This window comes from Carassius carassius, chromosome 7 (genome assembly GCF_963082965.1).
Source record: "Carassius carassius chromosome 7, fCarCar2.1, whole genome shotgun sequence".
Lineage (NCBI taxonomy): Eukaryota > Metazoa > Chordata > Actinopteri > Cypriniformes > Cyprinidae > Carassius > Carassius carassius.
Window position 1 is genome coordinate 7869431 of NC_081761.1, and position 18053 is coordinate 7887483.

The window sequence follows — 18053 nt, forward strand, 5'->3', positions numbered from 1 at the left end:
ATATATATAGTATTATTATTATACATAAAATAATAAATACCCAACACCACTGCACATTTCTTATTCACAATTCATGCATAAGGTGCACCTTATCAATACAATACAGATATACTTTTTTGTATTTTTTTTTACCTAGAATCAATACTGCAACATTGTAAAAATATAAAATATGGATTCTTACATATTTAAATGTAGGCTATTAGAAGTAAAATATTTCAAATACATGTATTTCATACTAAGTATAGTTCAAATCTATTAATACATTTACTGACATATCACTCGAGACTTACTGATTTTAAAAAAAGTACTACTTGTACACAATGCACACTTCTTAATATTAAGCCTAAAATGTGTTTTAATGTCATGAGGATCATATGGTCTTTGAATAATACTGGTCTTTAAATATGATATTTAAAGTGTACCTAAAGTATAATCGCAATAGTTCCACTTCAGCACAATCAAATATACTTACGTATATGTTTAGTTGGTCTTCAGCAATATTCTGCACAATTAAAGTATATTATGACAGTACATAATTAGTTGTTTCAATTTAGCAGACTTTAAGTATACCACTGTAGTATACCAAAAGTACAATTGCAGGGTATTTTTATTAGGTGCATGAATATGTAAATTAATCTGTATTATACTTAAATACATTATTTAAAATACATTTTATTGTATACTTATTTTTCAGTAGGGTTGCAAATGTGTAATTCACGATTCATGCATAAAGTGCACCTTATAAATGCAATACAGATGTGTTTGTAACAGTGGGAAAAAATCTAATACAGATTCTTGTTTATTTAAATGTTTGTAGTGAAACTGAATGGCTGGATTTTTACTGATGTTAGAATATTTTAGAATATTTAAAATGATCAAACAGCATGAAAGAGTTCTGTTATACAATTACTGTAGTTAATTTGTACTTAATTTTTATTAAGTGTTATGTATGTATAAAAGATATTTTAAAACAATAATGACTGCATTTGCATCTGTGGTTCTTTAAAAAAAGGGACGAGGTCCACTAGGGGGCCTCAGCAAACGATGTGCAACAGTACAGTATAAACTTGACATTTCTTTTTAATATCTCCTGAGCAACTGTTGTTTTTATTGAAGAACATACAGTTCGTGAAACTTCTGCGATTATAAAATTAATGATGGTTAATTATTTTAGGTGACACGCTTATTAAAAAGTTTGCAAACAAGCAGCATTTTCATTAGAAGTGCTTGAGGAAATAATTTATGTGACTAATTTATTCTAGTTTAAGAAATTTTAGTCAAATAAAAGGTTTCTTTAGGGGGAAAAAAACAACAAAAATATACAGTTCAATTCAAAACAGTTTGTAGTGAAATTGAATAACTGGATTTTTATTTTTACTTGAATATTAAAATGATCACATAAAGAAAAAATAATTCTGTTATTGACAAAAAATGACTAACAAATACACAGAATATCAGCATAAGATACAAATTCATTATGCAATACATCTTCCACAGTGCTTATAAAGTGCTGCTATAGTAGTTTGTGCTAATAATTTTGTAGTTTGGGGAAATAGATCATCATTGTGAACTACAGATAATGAGTAACATATATAGATCATCAAGATGGACTGCATGTAGTGCATGGGCTTTTTGATGGAGATGATCTCTGGTGTGCTCAGTATAGGCATGGTGTTCGGGGATTTGGGTTGAGATTTATAATATCTGCAGGGATTTGCTGACTCATAGAGGTGAATGTGGATGACCTTAATGCAGAACTGTGAGGTGACCACAAGGCCTTGGATTTCCTCCGCCCTTGGGGTTTTTACAGCCTGCTTCACTTTACACAAGGACACACACATAGATACAACCTCTGTCTAGACCGCACAGTCAGCTGTCTGATATTCCAATTAACTAGCTGAGAAACTATCCCTAAATAAGCATATGCACAACAATACTACACCTTATGCTAACCTGTTTCTTTAAGTGCAAACTAAAGGTTTCTGCACAGGTGTTTGTGTATGTAGTTATCATAAAAATTTTAAAACAAGGACAAAAAGTAAGATTCCTGACACATCTGCCAACCTTAATGTAATTACTAAATGCTAATGCTAATGTTATTACTAAAATGATTGCTTAAAGTTAATTTCACAACAGGATGCTGTTTGTTTCACAATTGGGTCTCATGGTTCGGTGACTCTTATTTTGAAATCACAGCCCTGGCTTTGTGATATGGGTGTGGTATTGTAAACTGTCTCCTGCTCTACAATGGCAGATAAATTGTGATTTATTGAATGGTCAAATTATATGTTCAAGAGGAAAGAACGTGATATTACAGTCACATGCACCACAGAAGATCATATTTGCCTTGAAAAGTTGCCCTGTATAGATGCCAGGGTCTCAAGGTTTTTTTTTTTCTGTTTGTTTTTTACTGAAGTGATACCTGAGTGATACTGCTGCAACTGACAATTTTTGAAATTTCTCTTTTCATAATTTTAAAGCATAAGTTAAAAACAAAGTATGAATTCTAGATATAATATTCTAGAAGATTATTTTCCTATATATCACATCATGTACTTAAATATGCATGAACTGTACGTATTTTACATATAATAATTCTATCGAATCTAATAGTCATGAAGCTATTATTATTATTGATGATGATTTTAAAAAGTTACCTCATAAACCCATACGCCTATGCCTTTTTGCCAAAAGTAGCTGTAATTATGGAACCTTTATTTTGCAAAATCGTATTATGACCACTGTCTATGATTATGACATAATTCACTTCCCCGGAAGTGACTCTCAATCTTTATTTGCAGAGCAGCGCTCGTCCCGTTATTCTGTGTAATTGTTTTTATCATTAATTTTTCTGTGTTTTTGGAAAAGACACATTACTGATTTCGTCGAAATAGGCAAAGCCCAGCGTGGCATTGCCTGCCAGTTTGTAGAAATGTCATAAATATGGTGTAAAAGGAAGAAGCGAGTTTTCCATTCGGTGGGCGGTGTTTTTCTTCATCATTAATAATCACCGGGAGGAATTTCTCTGTTTTATAAAACGCAAGTATGTCAGGAAAACATTTCAACGTGCACGAAGTGGGCTGTTGCATCAAATACTTCATATTTGGATTTAATATTATATTTTGGGTGAGTTATGCATTTTTGACATTATGTGCGAGCTGTGAATGTAGGCTACAGTCTTGCATTTTGTCGTCTGGGGTAACATTGGGTGTCTGACACATTGGCCGTGCCTCAAAACCTACTAAGCTGCCTACCTAGACAGCAATGTCGAACGTTTCAAACGCGTTTATGGTGGCCAAAGGTGTAAATTCACCTATTAATATATATATATATATATATATATATATATATATATATATATATATATATATATATATATATATATATATATATATGTGTGTATGTACCGGTATGTATGTGTGTGTGTATGTGTGTGTGTGTGTGTGCGCGAATATTCCAAAGTGAGCTTATCATGCCAAGAAAATGCAGTTTGAACATTCCAAAAGCGCTTATGATGTCAAGAAATGCATTTAGAACTTCCCAGATGCTCTTATGTTACTAGAAATAATTTTCAGACGTTCAAAACATTCTTTATGCTGCTAAAATGCTCGAAAACAGAAATGATGAAAAAAAATAAAAATAAAAAAAACCTTTCCAAATGCATTATGTTAAAAGGATATTCCACCCCAAAATGAAAATTTTGTCATTGATCACTTCCAACCTGTAAAAGCTTCGTTCATCTTAAGAACACATTATTGGTACACAGTTTTGGATGAAAACCGGGAGGCTTGTGACTGTCCCATTGACTGCCAAGTAAATTGCACTGTCAAAGTCCAGAAAAGTATGAAAGACATCATCAGAATAATCCATCTGCCATCAGTGGTTCAACCGTAACATTATGAAGCAACGAGAATACTTTTTCATACGCAAAGAAAAATAAAAAATAATGACTTTATTCAACAATTTGTCTCCTCTTTGAATATCCACTGGAAGCAGGCATCGTACACTCTTCTGTGTCAGCTGCGCTGTACGGATGCAATGTTTTTATTAAAATCTAAGTGTAAATACACGTAAACGTATCTTTGTGTCGCGGCCATAGAAAAAACATGGACGTAGTGTCTGTGACGTCACCCATAGTTTTCTGAAAAACGTTTTTGAAGCTCAAAGTGGGCGGTGCAGGCAGTCACCATCTTGGAACACTCCCAGATAATTGAAAATGGGCAAAAAGGCTGGAGCTGGTTGCTGAAGCCACGCCCACCTAGCTTGACGACAGTGTCAGCAGCGGCAATCCACCTGTCACTCAAGTGGCCACGACCTTAATTATGCAGAACTTTAAGGCCTAATATAATTTATAATGATGAGTTTAGTGATGGGTAAGTGATTAATGACAAAATTTTCATTTTTGGGTTGAGTAACAAGGTTTGAACGGTCCTAACATGCTTATGATGGCCAAAAATACTGTCGACCTGTCTACACAGACAGCCAGTTTTGAAACACAACTTTACCACAAACTAAATTTCAAAGGTAATTTATAGTGCTTATGCTAATATGCATAATTTATCATTTATTGTGCTTATGTTAATATACACTTTTCAGCTGCTGGGGGTGGCGTTCCTGTCTGTGGCTTTGTGGGCCTGGAGTGAGAAGGTGAGTGAAGCCCATCTTTTTACAAACATTTCATATATGAATCTATTTAAATGAGATATTGGTCTAATTATACTGAAATCAAGTTATTAGGGGCCAAGCACCGAATGTGCTTAAGCGTTTGTTTTTATCTGCTAGTTTACTTATTATTATTCTTCTGCTTCTTCTTCTTCTTCTTCTTCCATTCTGGAAGTCAATGGCAACCCATAGATCCAATTGCTGTTGTAAGTTGTTAAATTTGGCACACAGAGGACAGTCTTTGTATAGCAAATTTGGAGTCTCGATCTCAATTCTAATCTCAATGACCTGAGAGCACATGAGTAGTTTCAGCATTTTGACCACCTACTGGTCAAAATATTTATATATAAAATTATTTTTTTGGTTTATAATTTCTAAAATGTTCGACCAAAATTCATAAGTTGGATTCAGAGCGTCATACCTAATCAAACGATACCCAATTTTTCGATGAGCGTGGACTATTTCAAATTTTGTAGTAACATTTTACAAGACGAATCCAAAACAAAATGTACATTTCTAGATTTAGACAAGATTTTTTGCAATTTAACATTTTCCAAACAACAACTTTATCGAACTCGTCCTATACGATTTGTCCGATTTTCAAACCGTTTTTGTAAAGCGCGCTAACAAATTTGATAGTGTTGCAAAAATGGACATTATCTACACAGTTTTAATGGATACTGACCAAACTTGGTATGTGTTATAAGAAGCAAGACCTGTGCACATGAGTAATTTCGGCACAGCGCCATCAGATATTTTAAAAACTCAAACACACCTGAACCAGCTTATCAGGGTGTTCAAGGCTACTTTATTATAAACAGGGACCTGTACCATGATGGTAGATTAACAAATTCAGAGTTACAGGATTAGTTTTGAGTTGAAAAAACCAAACCACTCCAATCAGGCTTTGTTGGTACCATGATGCTGGTCATCAACTTTTTTGTCAACTCAGGCTTTGATCCTGAGTTTGTGGAGCATGTGCGCATGAATGTGTGACATCACTGGTGAACAGCCAATCACGAGCCTTGGTTAGAGGTTAAAGGTTTTGCTAACTGTCAAGAGATTGAAGAATATGATGAATTTAAATGCATTAACAATGAAAAAAGTACTTGTTCATGAAAGAGTACAAATAAAAGAAATTATCCTGCTTTGTCAGTGCAGTCACAAGTGAAACTTGTTAAATACATTCATAGAGACTCGAACATGTAAGGTCATGTAGTCATTTTTAAAGCATTATCTATTTATTCTACCGCTTATTTATATTACAAACAATCTGTATATAATAACATTCATTTAAAATAAATTATTTATAATAACTAAATTGCTTGTGTGTAATGGATTAATAATAATATAAATCATATAATTATATAAATCATATAAAATAACTACAACTATACTATTGGACTATTACTAGTGACCTTTAATTTGGAGCAAGATAAACTGGGGGAGTGACTTTTTGGTGTCATCTGATTGGTCCAATTTCTGTTGAGATCTCTAACTCAGAACATAACCTGCCCTGGAGCAGGTTAGCCGTGGAGTGTAAGTTACTGTGGCAATGAATACAGCTAAAAGCTAAGCCACTTTCATGGTACCTAAAACCCAGGATTGGTGCAAACTAAACTGAAACTTACCTGGCTAGCCAGCTAATTCGGCTTCATGGTACAGGTCCCAGGTGTGTTGAAGCAGGGTTGGAACTTAAAGGGATAGTTCACCCAAAAATCTAAATTATGTCATTAATAACTCACCCTCATGACGTTCCAAACCAGTAAGACCTCCATTTATCTTTGGAACACAGTGTAAGATATTTTAGATTTAGTCCGAGAGCTCTTAGTCCCTCCATTGAAGCTGTGTGTACGGTATACTGTCCATTTTCAGAAAGATAAGAAAAACATCATCAAAGTAGTCCGTGTGACATCAGAGGGTCAGTAAGAATATTTTGAAGCATCGAAAATACATTTTGGTCCAAAAATAGCAAAAACTACGACTTAATTCAGCATTGTCTTCTCTTCCGTGTCTGTTGTGAGAGAGTTCAAAACAAAGCAGTTTGTCATATCCGGTTCGCATAAATTACTTAATTTGAGTAATTCATGTACTCAAACAGTACACTGACTGAATTGCTGTGAAGAGAGAACTGAAGATGAACACCGAGCCTGTGTGTCGGTCTGCTTCACACTGAATCACACATGCGCAGTATCATCAGCTCATTGGTTCTCGAATCGGACGCGTCTGACAGAAACGGTTCTTGACTCGAGAACGAGTCAGTCTGTTGTTCGTTATCTGGCTCGGCTCGGTGTTCATCTCCAGTTCTCTCTTCACAGCAGTTCAGTCAGTGTACTGTTTGAGTACATGAATTACTCCGGGATATTGGTTTGTTTGAACTCAGAGGGAGTGTCAGCCACAACAAAAAAGTTAACAGCTTAAGTCATTTGTGGATTAATGCGTATTGGAGACGCGAACCGTTTAAAACGATTCAGTTTGATTTGGTGAACTGTTTAAAGAAGATCCGGTTACACCGAATGATTCATTCGCGAACCGGATATGACAAATTGCTTTGTTTTGAACTCTAACACAACAGACACGGAAGAGAAGACAATGCTGAATAAAGTCGTAGTTTTTGCTATTTTTGGACCAAAATGTATTTTCGATGCTTCAAAATATTCTTACTGACCCTCTGATGTCACATGGACTACTTTGATGATGTTTTTCTTACCTCTCTGGACATGGACAGTAGGCCGTACACACAGCTTCAATGAGGGAATGAGAGCTCTCGGACTAAATCCAAAATATCTTAAACTGTGTTCTGAAGATAAATGGAGGTCTTACGGGTTTGGAACAATATGTGAGTTATTAAAGGAGCATTGCGTAGGTTCTGAAATTTCTAACCGTTACTGACACCAGTGGCCGTTAGAGGAACTGCAGCCAGTCTCATGCTTGTTCTCAGTGCGCACGCTCTTTTTTTTTTTTTTTACTTACGAGGAGTGTCCATGGGTGTCTGAATTGTGCTGGAGGCTGGTCGCTTCTTTCCATCCGCAGAGTCCATTTGAAAACACTATTGCCGCTGCTTACTATAATGGCTGGCGTGCCGTACGGTTGTAAGCCCAAGTAGACGAGAACGCGCATGACGTCACATTTTGTGAATTTATGCGCCAATTCGGGCCCGACTCCTCCACACACAATTGAGCCTACAGGCTGATAGAGGCAACCGTGGTGGACAGTCGAGGTGTCATTCTTTTTTTTACATCATGGTTGGCTCATACATGTACAAATGAAAACTCTATCTTAAAGATTTTTTTTAAGTAAAAACCTCCACATAGCTCCTTTAATGACATAATTTTGATTTTTGGGTGAACTATCCCTTTAAGTCTTCAGGAAGGTAGCTCTCCAGAAGCAAGCTTGGAGTAACTAAAGACAGCTCCTTGGCTCTCCATTTTACCTCTTTTGTGCTTGGCATCTTAATTGCTGCTTGCAGCTATATTTATTTATTCTTAGTTTTGTTCCCATTTGTATTTCCATCAGGGGGTTCTCTCCAACATATCCTCCATCACAGATCTGGGCGGGTTTGATCCAGTGTGGCTGTTTCTCGTGGTGGGTGGAGTGATGTTCGTGCTCGGCTTCGCAGGATGCATCGGTGCTCTAAGGGAAAACTCCTTTCTACTTAAGTTTGTATGTTATGTTTTCTTTTTACCAGTGAGTTCAAGCAAACATTTTGAGCAATATTTACTTCGCACACCTGCCATCCACGATAAATATGTTATGCTCTGAATATTAAGTAAAGCATGAGTGTCCATAGAATGGTTTATGGACTCGCTCCAACTGTTTAACACACACATTTAAGTAATTTGTACATTGCAAAATGATAAATTTGTGTATGTTACAAAAGTTTTGGGAACTTTAGCGAAGACGTGTAGCGCTGTAGGGATGACATTTTTTGTAGGCCAATACTTGGAAATTAGATAATTTCTGAGTCAATGGGTTTTTGAATAGGTTTTTGGTTAAAGGCCTGAAATAAGATGTGTGGTTAACACAAGTACAAGATATCTTCATAAAACATCATAAGTAATACCCACTTGGAAAAAACTGCCTATGGAAAAATCATATTGAGTTTTTCTCAAGGGAATGAAATTTTGTCATCACTGCTCTGTTCCAGTATTTGTAAGGCAGAAAAAGAATTGTGTTAAAGCTTTAGGTATCTTTAAGGTTTCAGTCTTTGGTTTGGCATATGTGCCTTGAACTTGTTGTCATGACACACATCTTAACTGTATTATAAGAAGTGTTTTACACAATGCTGTTCCTGTGTCCTGTTTTGCAATGTACACAATTAAAAGTAAAGGTTCCAGAAGAGGATTTTCACAGTGATGACATAGAAGCCCAAAACGGTTCTGTGGGAAGATTCTTACAAGAACAATTCTTAAAATAGCAGTTTTTTATTATTTTAATAATCTAAAGAATTCTAAGAACCATTTTAATAATCTGAAGAATCATTTTGCTTTATAAAGAACCTTTGGGCAATGGAAAGATTCCATGGATATTAAAGGTTTATCATAGATAATTTTTAGATACATTTTTTTTAATGATAAAAAAAAGTATGCAAATAAATACAAGAAAGAAGGATAATTGCTGTTAAGTTAGAAAATATTACATTGATGTACAGTATAGACTGCCTGTTAGATTATTAAAGGCAATATTCAAAAAATGACAATTCACCATTATCAGACTTTAACCCCTGAAATTATTTACAAAGCAAATTTGAATGGAGAGTCTGTATTGTAGTGTATATAAAGTGGTTGAAATGAATTTATTGCAAAAGTTTAATACTTGATCCCTAACCTGGATGTTTGAGAAGTACTAATACAATCCTGCTTTTCAAGTACTGTAAATAGAATGCTTATCTCAGCCATGTGCAGACTTATGTGAATAGAGAGTGCAGGTGGTTAATCACGTTTTTGAATGGCTGGATATGAGTAACTATGTAGGTAAGTGAGATTGACTGGATTGAATGTGGTTTGAAAGTGTGTGAACTTCCCCTCACACAGGTTCTGGTGGTCTTTGTTACTCCTTTCATATGAGAGAGGATGCCGTGAGAGCTTTGTGGGAATGTCAAGAATGGTGTTTGCGAAAATATTACAAGAGGCCCGTTTCATCTGTAGGGTAACGCAGGCTTTCTTTAAACATCTGGAAACACCAGATGAACTGTGATGTCAGTCTGGAAGTATTCATTGCGGTCACAGTGAGAAATCATTGCTCACTGTACTTGTATAAAAAATTGTGTGTGCAGTTGGAGATGAATGTTGTGAAAATGTGAGTGTTTTGAGATGGGAAATGAGGAGAAGTGCGTCATCTCTAAAAAATGTGAATTTCTCTGTAAATGTTTGAAGGGATGTTGGCAGGGTTAGGGACCATAAATCATAAAAAAAAACACTTACTGTGGGAATCTAACACATTCTTGATTTATTGGAGAACCTTAAAACTGATATTATCCATCATGAGTTGTGTAAACAGAACTCTGCTGTCCTCTTCCGCAGTTTTCCGTTTTTCTGGGAATCATATTTTTCCTGGAGTTGACCGCGGGAGTCTTGGCGTTTGTCTTTAAGGACTGGATTAAAGACCAGCTCAAGTTCTTCATCAACAACAATATTAGAGCATACAGAGATGACATTGACCTACAGAATCTCATTGATTTCACACAAGATTATGTAAGAACACACTGGCACACGCACAAAACCATACCAAGAAAAGTTTTTTTTCATAGAGGTAAAGTTACTTTTTTGTGGTAATTGCAATTTACTGTGCAAACATAAGTCTACATCAATAAATATGGACTTTCAAAATGTTCCTCTTTTCTGCTGGTATAATAATAATAATAAAAATAATATTTTTAATAATTATATATATATATATATATATATATATATATATATAGGTATAAATGCTGTCAAACGATTAATGGCATCCAAAATAAAAAAAATGTAATATATGTATGTGTGCTGTGCATATTTATTATATATATAAATACACATGCATGCATGTGTATATATTTCAGAAAAAAATATTTTTTTTACATATTTAATATATTTGTTTATAATATAAATTAAAATTAGTAGAAATGTAGACATGTAAATCTAAATATTTTCAAAATATATACTGTATGTGTGTGTATTTTATATGGACATAATACATTTACACAGATACACATATCATGCAAACAAAAACTTTTATTTTGGATGCGATTAATCGCTATGAATCGTTTGACAGCACTAAAATATAATGTATGTATGTATGTATACACATACACACACACACATGAATTAGTCATTCAGTTATTTTTTCACATTTAGTATATATTAAATAAAAATAAATGTAAAAAACACATTTGATTTTGCCATTTTGTGAGTTAGCAGCTATATGTTCAAGTCTGTAATGGCTTTCAGCTATTGGTTGGTTCGCACATGGATATTCAATGCATGTATGTTTCTGCAGTGGGAGTGTTGTGGTGCTTTTGGGCCTGAAGACTGGAATCTGAACATTTACTTCAATTGTACTGACACTAATCTGAGCAGAGAGAAATGTGGGGTTCCCTTTTCCTGCTGCACCAAGGACCCTGCTGTGAGTAAAAACAGCATCTACGCTCTTAACACACATGCAGCACACACAGACACTCGTCTTCCAGTCATCTTACTGCCTAGAATGTGTCATTGTCTTCTTCCAGAAAATGTGAGAACATAAACAGGAAGTGATGTAGATCCGGCAGACAGAGTGCACCCACATACGACACAACCGTGCTCTATTTAATATAATGCTCAAAGCCTATGATTTAATGTGAAATGTTAAGTTATCCAGAAGAATAAATCCTGGCTTTCTTATTGTTTCTCTTCTCAAAGGAGGATGTGATAAACACACAGTGTGGATATGACATTCGAGAGAAAGATGTAAGTACGCAATATTCACCCAAAAAGTCATCCTTTTTTCACAAACGTTCTTGGATTTAAAGATCCTGGCCACTCTTTTCCATATAAATGAAGTGACTGATAACTGGTGCTGTCAATGTCCAAAATGATACAAAATCAAAAAGTTCTCTGAAGCCGTACGATAGCTTACTCTAATGTTATGTAAGGAGAATTGTTTAAGATTTTGCATCTTTGGCTAATGTGTGTTTTTATGTGTGAAGGACAACGAACAGAAGATGTTTATACACACAAAAGGATGTGTACCACAGTTTGAGAAATGGTTACAGGAGAATTTAACCGTAGTTGCCGGAATCTTCATAGGAATTGCACTTCTGCAGGTGAATAAACAACAGCGGTCGTTGAAATACACATGCACACTGAAGATTTTATGTATGCATGTCCCACTATAAACAGCAGTCATTTATAAGTTAAGGAAAAAAAACTGATGATAGATAATTTACAAAATGTACTCTCCTTGACTGTATCTTCTAATCTCTGATAGAGCTTACGCTCCCTGACAATTTAATAAACGGGGTCCTCTGATACATTAAACCCTTGAATATTGATTTATACTAGTGTTTTATTTCATGCACTGTTTTAATTGATCTCCAGTGTCTTGTGAGTGCTCTTTCAATTCCAGCAGCTGTCCTTCAAATTTGCAACCGAAACGCAATCTGCCAAGCGTAGTTATTTTATTGATTTCTAGACAGCTGCATCCTCTTTAGGGCACACAATAGTTTAGAATTAAATATTGCATTAGATTTAATAATATTCCGGAAGCCACATGTTAACACACCGTGATGATTAATTCCGTGTTGTTTTGTTTTGCCTGATGTAAAAACCTTTTCCCTGCTTCTAGATATTTGGGATCTGCCTGGCACAGAATCTTCTGAGTGACATCGAGGCGGTCAGGGAGAGCTGGTAAGGAACATCCCTGATAAAAGAATTACACCCATCCTTAGATCTGCATTTTGATCAGAGACACAACACAAGACTTGCAATGAAACTGATCAATGTAGATACATTGACTGATTTCTCATTTAAAAAGTGGGTCATAGTATATTCAGCCTGTTCTGTTTGATGCAGTTTCAGTCCCAACTCATAAAAAGCACACAGGATGAAATTGTGTTTTCTTAAGCTGTGAGTTTTTATGGTAATGGGCAGGTAGAGAATGTCACATCTTACTTACACCTCTGTTTGTCATCCTCCAGTTTGTTCACCTGAAGCACTCGAGCCGTTCTGCAGACAGATCCTCCATTTCTCTGTCAGTCAGCAGCAGGGTTGGCACATTGTCATCACAGTATCCTAGCAACCAGTGAGGGATTCCATTCACATACCTCCTTTATATTTCAATGTAAAGCAACATCTTCATGTTTTGCTTTGATTTTCTTTTAATCCTTCAATTACAAAATGTAACAGTGTTAACACACAACTCAGTTGTCATCTTGAAGAAACACTTAAAGGAATAGTTCAGTCATAACTGAAAATTTGCTGAAAATGTACTCACCGTCAGGCAATCCAACATGTAGATGAGTCTGTTTCTTCATCAGAACAGGTTTGGAAAAATGTAGCATCACATGTACACCAATGGATCCTCTGCAGTGAATGGGTGCCATCAGAATGAGAGTCCAAACAGCTAAAAAAAAAAATCACAATAACCAACCATAAGCAACACATCTCCAGTCCATCAGTTAACATCTTGTGAAGTAAAAAGCTACAGTACATGTTTGTAAGAAGAAAACTAAATTAAAGTGTTTTAACTAAATCATTGCTTCTGGACAGAATACCATTGTCCATATTAACACATCACAAGACATTAATTGATGGAGTCATGTGATGTTTTATCAGCTGTTTGAACTCTTATTCTGACGGCACCCATTCACTACCCATTTCAGCAAATTTTTATTTTTGGGTGAACTATTCAATTAAAGCCACTTGCATTCTGTCTGTAACATTTATACATAACATATGTTATGTTATGTAACATGATAGGTAAAAATGGATAGCCTGAATGCACTGTAAGTCGCTTTGGATAAAAGCGTCTGCTAAATGCATAAATTTAATTTTAATTTAATTTAACATTTTTTGACTTTGGTTTATTTACAGTATATATCCTTCAGATGAGCATTTTTGACACAATAAGGATTGCATTTTGCAAGTTAAAATTAATGCAGCTAAATCATATAATTGATCTGTTGGGTAGAAGAAGCAATGGTTCAGTTAATGAGTTGTTTCAATGTAGGCAAATGCAAGCAGTGTTTATAGGTTATTATTAGTTCTGAACGAGTCAGTGCACTTTTTCTGCATTTTCTGCACTGTTCGTAGGGAGGGGAAATAAATCTGCATAATTATGCAGAATGGGCATTTAATTGATCAAATGTGTTTGTTAATGCTAAGAGTACTATAGTTCTATTGGTAGCTAATAGCATGATCAAATAAGGCTTTATTACTTAAGGGGGATGTGTAGAATGTGTGGAAATCAGATTCTGTGCAGACCCAGTTTTAGTGAGACAGTAGTAGCCTGCAGATTGTGTTCAATGAAGAGTTACGGTCTACTTCACACTACATGAGTGTTTGACTCACATTATGACTTTCAAATGTACATAATCCATTGAGACTTTATTTTGTTCACATTGTCAGATTGTGTGTGTGTGTGTATTACCTATTTAATGGATTTTATAAAACACAGTTGCTTTTGAAACTAAGGGAAAATGCTTTGCATGCTTATTGGAATAACACTACATTTTCCCAGTGTGTTCAGCTTAATGAAGATATTTTTGTGAATCGCTGTTTATCTGTACTGGATTCAAATTATAGCCACTGTGTAAGTAATGGTGTCACCTAGAATGTTTTTAAAACATCGGCACTAAGATTTTGCCAGATTTAAGACTGGAAGAAAAAAAACTACCTAACTGGGTATATGGGTGAATTTCATTTCAAATAAAGTCCACAAAATGTGAACATTTTTTTTATTTTAATAAGCCGCCTATTTTTCTTAACATTAAGGCTGTGAGTGACATAATTTTTATGGCATTTAAACATGTTGTCCCTTCTAATCCTCAGTACTATAATGTTAAAAATATCAGCATTTTTATTATTATTTAATTAATTTATATGGGAGTATTTGTTGTATTCCCTTTAATTTCTAAGAATTTTAATAATAGTGAAAAAAAAAATCCAGATTCCAGACTGTCATTTTCAATACAGTGAGATGTGAATTGCAAAAAACTATTGGTAATGGTACTGAAAAATCTTGATGCTACAGAATAGGCTTCATTTAATAGTTATTATCTTAGAAGTTAGAGAAATTGGAGAATTTAATGATTTTGATTTGAGCATCTGCCAAATGCATAAATATAAAAGGGATGGATTATAATTAAAACATGTTATGAGATTCGCCCATATGCATGATATTGAATCATGAAATATTTCTGAAATCATGGTGTCTTTACCAGAAAGATGATGAGAATGTTTTGCTCTGATTGTGAAATGAATCTGCAGCCTGTTAGATAGTGGTGTTGTGACTTTTGTAAAAACAGGGTTTGTGAGATTATTTGAAACACAAGCTAATTTAATGAATCCCTATAGTTGTGATAATGCCTTTTTAACCTTACGTTTTCCTGGTGTGTGTAACCTTAATATATCATAATATGTTTGTTTTCAGTTCATTAAAGTATTGGACAGTCTTGGTGAAAGGTAAAACACTAACTGGTTTTGCAGTATGTGCACAGTGAAACTGGAGAACAGGGACTTTTAGTATTAAAAATATCCAGGTCTAAACGAATCCATCCACATTGTTGACTGGAAGTGCCATATGATTAAATAGTGTCATATTTTTCCAATTTCTCAAAAAAAAAAAAAAAAAAAAAAACACCAGCAACACAATTTCATAGTAAAACAAAGACTTAGTGTTAATTCTTGTAAAAGAAAAAAATTATCATACTGTATAATCATCTTGTTATTATCAGAAAATTTAATTTTTCTGAGCAAGATTATTAAAACTTTATCCTTACAGTTATTGCACTAGCTGTGAACGGGCCATAAATATTGTCTCAATAATGGCATACTTGAGAAAAAAAAAGAAAAGGAGGTGGATTTGCATTTCTTATATTTGTCCAGAAATGTATTTTGTTTTTATTCTTATTTTTCCTGTTTCTATGTCATTTCCTCATATTAATTCTACATGACCTTATTTAACAAATGTTATAAACAATTTACATTGTTTACCAAGATGGTGGTATTGGAAACAATAAATTTGATATGTTTTTGTATGTGTGGTAAGTATGTGTGTCTATGTCTGTGACTCTTTTCTAGACACTACTTATTAGCAATAAAGTGTTATTAGTCGTCTCTAAAATTTAATTATTAGTCTACATAAGGCTCACATGCCATGCAGTTTTATATATTTAATGAAGTTGATTGTTAAAAGACAATAACAAACCTTATTATTCACCCACTTATAATATTAAGTTACAATCTTTTAAAATTTGCTTGGGTTTAAAGTAGTAGAATTGAGCATATTATATTGTAGCTTTTAATAAAATTGTAGCTACAGTCGTGGCCAAAATTTTGAGAATTACATAAATATTGGAAATTGGAAAAGTTGCTGCTTAAGTTTTTATAATAGCAATTTGCATATACTCCAGAATGTTACGAAGAGTGATCAGATGAATTGCATAGTCCTTCTTTGCCATGAAAATTAACTTAATCCCAAAAAAACATTTCCACTGCATTTCATTGCTGTCATTAAAGGACCTGCTGAGATCATTTCAGTAAACGTCTTGTTAACTCAGGTGAGAATGTTGACGAGCACAAGGCTGGAGATCATTATGTCAGGCTGATTGGGTTAGAATGGCAGACTTGACATGTTAAAAGGAGGGTGATGCTTGAAATCATTGTTCTTCCATTGTTAACCATGGTGACCTGCAAAGAAACTCTGAAAGAAACGCGTGCAGCCATCATTGCGTTGCATAAAAATGGCTTCACAGGCAAGGATATTGTGGCTACTAAGATTGCACCTAAATCAACAATTTATAGGATCATCAAGAACTTTAAGGAAAGAGGTTCAATTCTTGTAAAGAAGGCTTCAGGGCATCCAAGAAAGTCCAGCAAGCGCCAGGATCGTCTCCTAAAGAGGATTCAGCTGCGGGATCGGAGTGCCACCAGTGCAGAGCTTGCTCAGGAATGGCAGCAGGCAGGTGTGAGCGCATCTGCACGCACAGTGAGGCCAAGACTTTTGGAAGATGGCCTGGTGTCAAGAAAGGCAGCAAAGAAGCCACTTCTCTCCAAAAAAAACATCAGGGACAGATTGATCTTCTGCAGAAAGTATAGTGAATGGACTGCTGAGGACTGGGGCAAAGTCATATTCTCTGATGAAGCCCCTTTCCGATTGTTTGGGGCATCTGGAAAAAGGCTTGTCCGGAGAAGAAAAGGTGAGCGCTACCATCAGTCCTGTGTCATGCCAACAGTAAAGCATCCTGACACCATTCATGTGTGGGGTTGCTTCTCATCCAAGGGAGTGGGCTCACTCACAATTCTGCCCAAAAACACAGCCATGAATAAAGAATGGTACCAAAACACCCTCCAACAGCAACTTCTTCCAACAATCCAACAACAGTTTGGTGAAGAACAATGCATTTTCCAGCATGATGGAGCCATAAGTGCCATAAGGCAAAAGTGATAACTAAGTGGCTCTGGGACCAGAATGTTGAAATTTTGGGTCCATGGCCTGGAAACTCCCCAGATCTTAATCCCATTGAGAACTTGTGGTCAATCCTCAAGAGGCGGGTGGACAAACAAAAACCCACTAATTCTGACAAACTCCAAGAAGTGATTATGAAAGAATGGGTTGCTATCAGTCAGGATTTGGCCCAGAAGTTGATTGAGAGCATGCCCAGTCGAATTGCAGAGGTCCTGAAAAAGAAGGGCCAACACTGCAAATACTGACTCTTTGCATAAATGTCATGTAATTGTCGATAAAAGCATTTGAAACGTATGAAGTGCTTGTAATTATATTTCAGTACATCACAGAAACAAATGAAACAAAGATCTAAAAGCAGTTTAGCAGCAAACTTTTTGAAAACTAATATTTATGTAATTCTCAAAACTTTTGGCCACGACTGTACATCTGAAGACTTCATATCCTGTGTTCCTCATGCAGTTAGACGTTAGATGGCGCTAGAGGATTTTATGAAAGAAGTCAAAGAAGCTGATGAAGGTCAGGATTTAATTGTGAAGATTAAATATTAATGAATATTAATTTACAGCTGTACAAGAACAGTGACAACATTGCAAACAACGATTCGTTTATAAGATACTTATTAGTGATTCTGTAACATGACAATGCTTGCAGATTAACCTCTGTCTGGGTCATGATGGCTTTTGGTTAAATAAACTGCATTAATTCACAGTTAACACAAACATAGATCTTTACCTTAAGCGGTGTGA

The 18053-nt window shown here is 35.1% G+C and overlaps 1 protein-coding gene across 1 annotated transcript; it reads left to right on the forward strand.

Moving 5' to 3' along the window:
- Window positions 1-2773: 2773 nt before the first annotated feature.
- On the forward strand, window positions 2774-15877 carry LOC132143469 (tetraspanin-5-like). Its single transcript, XM_059553697.1, has 9 exons — window positions 2774-3126; window positions 4597-4647; window positions 8179-8325; window positions 10185-10355; window positions 11140-11265; window positions 11541-11588; window positions 11828-11944; window positions 12466-12527; window positions 12818-15877. The coding sequence occupies exons 1-9, from the start codon at window positions 3046-3048 to the stop codon at window positions 12828-12830; spliced, it is 816 nt and encodes a 271-aa protein (XP_059409680.1). The 5' UTR covers window positions 2774-3045; the 3' UTR covers window positions 12831-15877.
- The last annotated feature ends 2176 nt before the right edge of the window (window positions 15878-18053 follow it).